This window comes from Penaeus monodon, chromosome 23, assembly GCF_015228065.2.
Source record: "Penaeus monodon isolate SGIC_2016 chromosome 23, NSTDA_Pmon_1, whole genome shotgun sequence".
NCBI lineage: Eukaryota > Metazoa > Arthropoda > Malacostraca > Decapoda > Penaeidae > Penaeus > Penaeus monodon.
Window position 1 is genome coordinate 16,273,553 of NC_051408.1, and position 419 is coordinate 16,273,971.

General features: G+C 52.3%; 1 protein-coding gene across 1 annotated transcript in view; it reads right to left on the reverse strand.

Annotated features, from left to right (window-relative positions):
- The window catches only part of LOC119588153 (Down syndrome cell adhesion molecule-like protein Dscam2), a 164,747-nt gene that overhangs the window by 81,033 nt on the left and 83,295 nt on the right, over nt 1–419 (reverse strand). Inside the window, 2 exon segments of the mRNA XM_037936858.1 lie at nt 187–231; nt 234–273. Coding sequence (XP_037792786.1) covers nt 187–231; nt 234–273 — 85 coding nt within the window.

Below are 419 nucleotides of genomic sequence, written 5' to 3' on the forward strand. Positions count from 1 at the left end.
TTCTATGCGTGCGTGTATAAATATTCATCTATGGCATTAATTGCAAATGTTCACGAATAAGTTCAAGTGCTTATCGCCTCCCCCGAAAGTAAACAGACAGGCAGAGTAGCCCTACGTGTCATCCGGGTCTTCGAAAACAGGTGAGAGAGCTTTGCAAACTCGGAAAGCCTAGGGTCAGGTACTCACCGCCTAGGTCCAGTTGGGCCGCCGCCTGGGTGGAGTCCTCGTCATTCTTCGCAGGCACTGGTACATGCCTCCGTCCTCGCGGGCAACCTGGGGGCGGGTACAGGGCAGTATCAATATACGCTATTGCACTGTGGGTCGCTGCGTTATCGGAAGGTACACTTCGGTACATTATGACACGCCATTCTGGTCTCCCAGCAAGCCAGTGTTTGGCTATCCTGAATTCTGCGCATTCT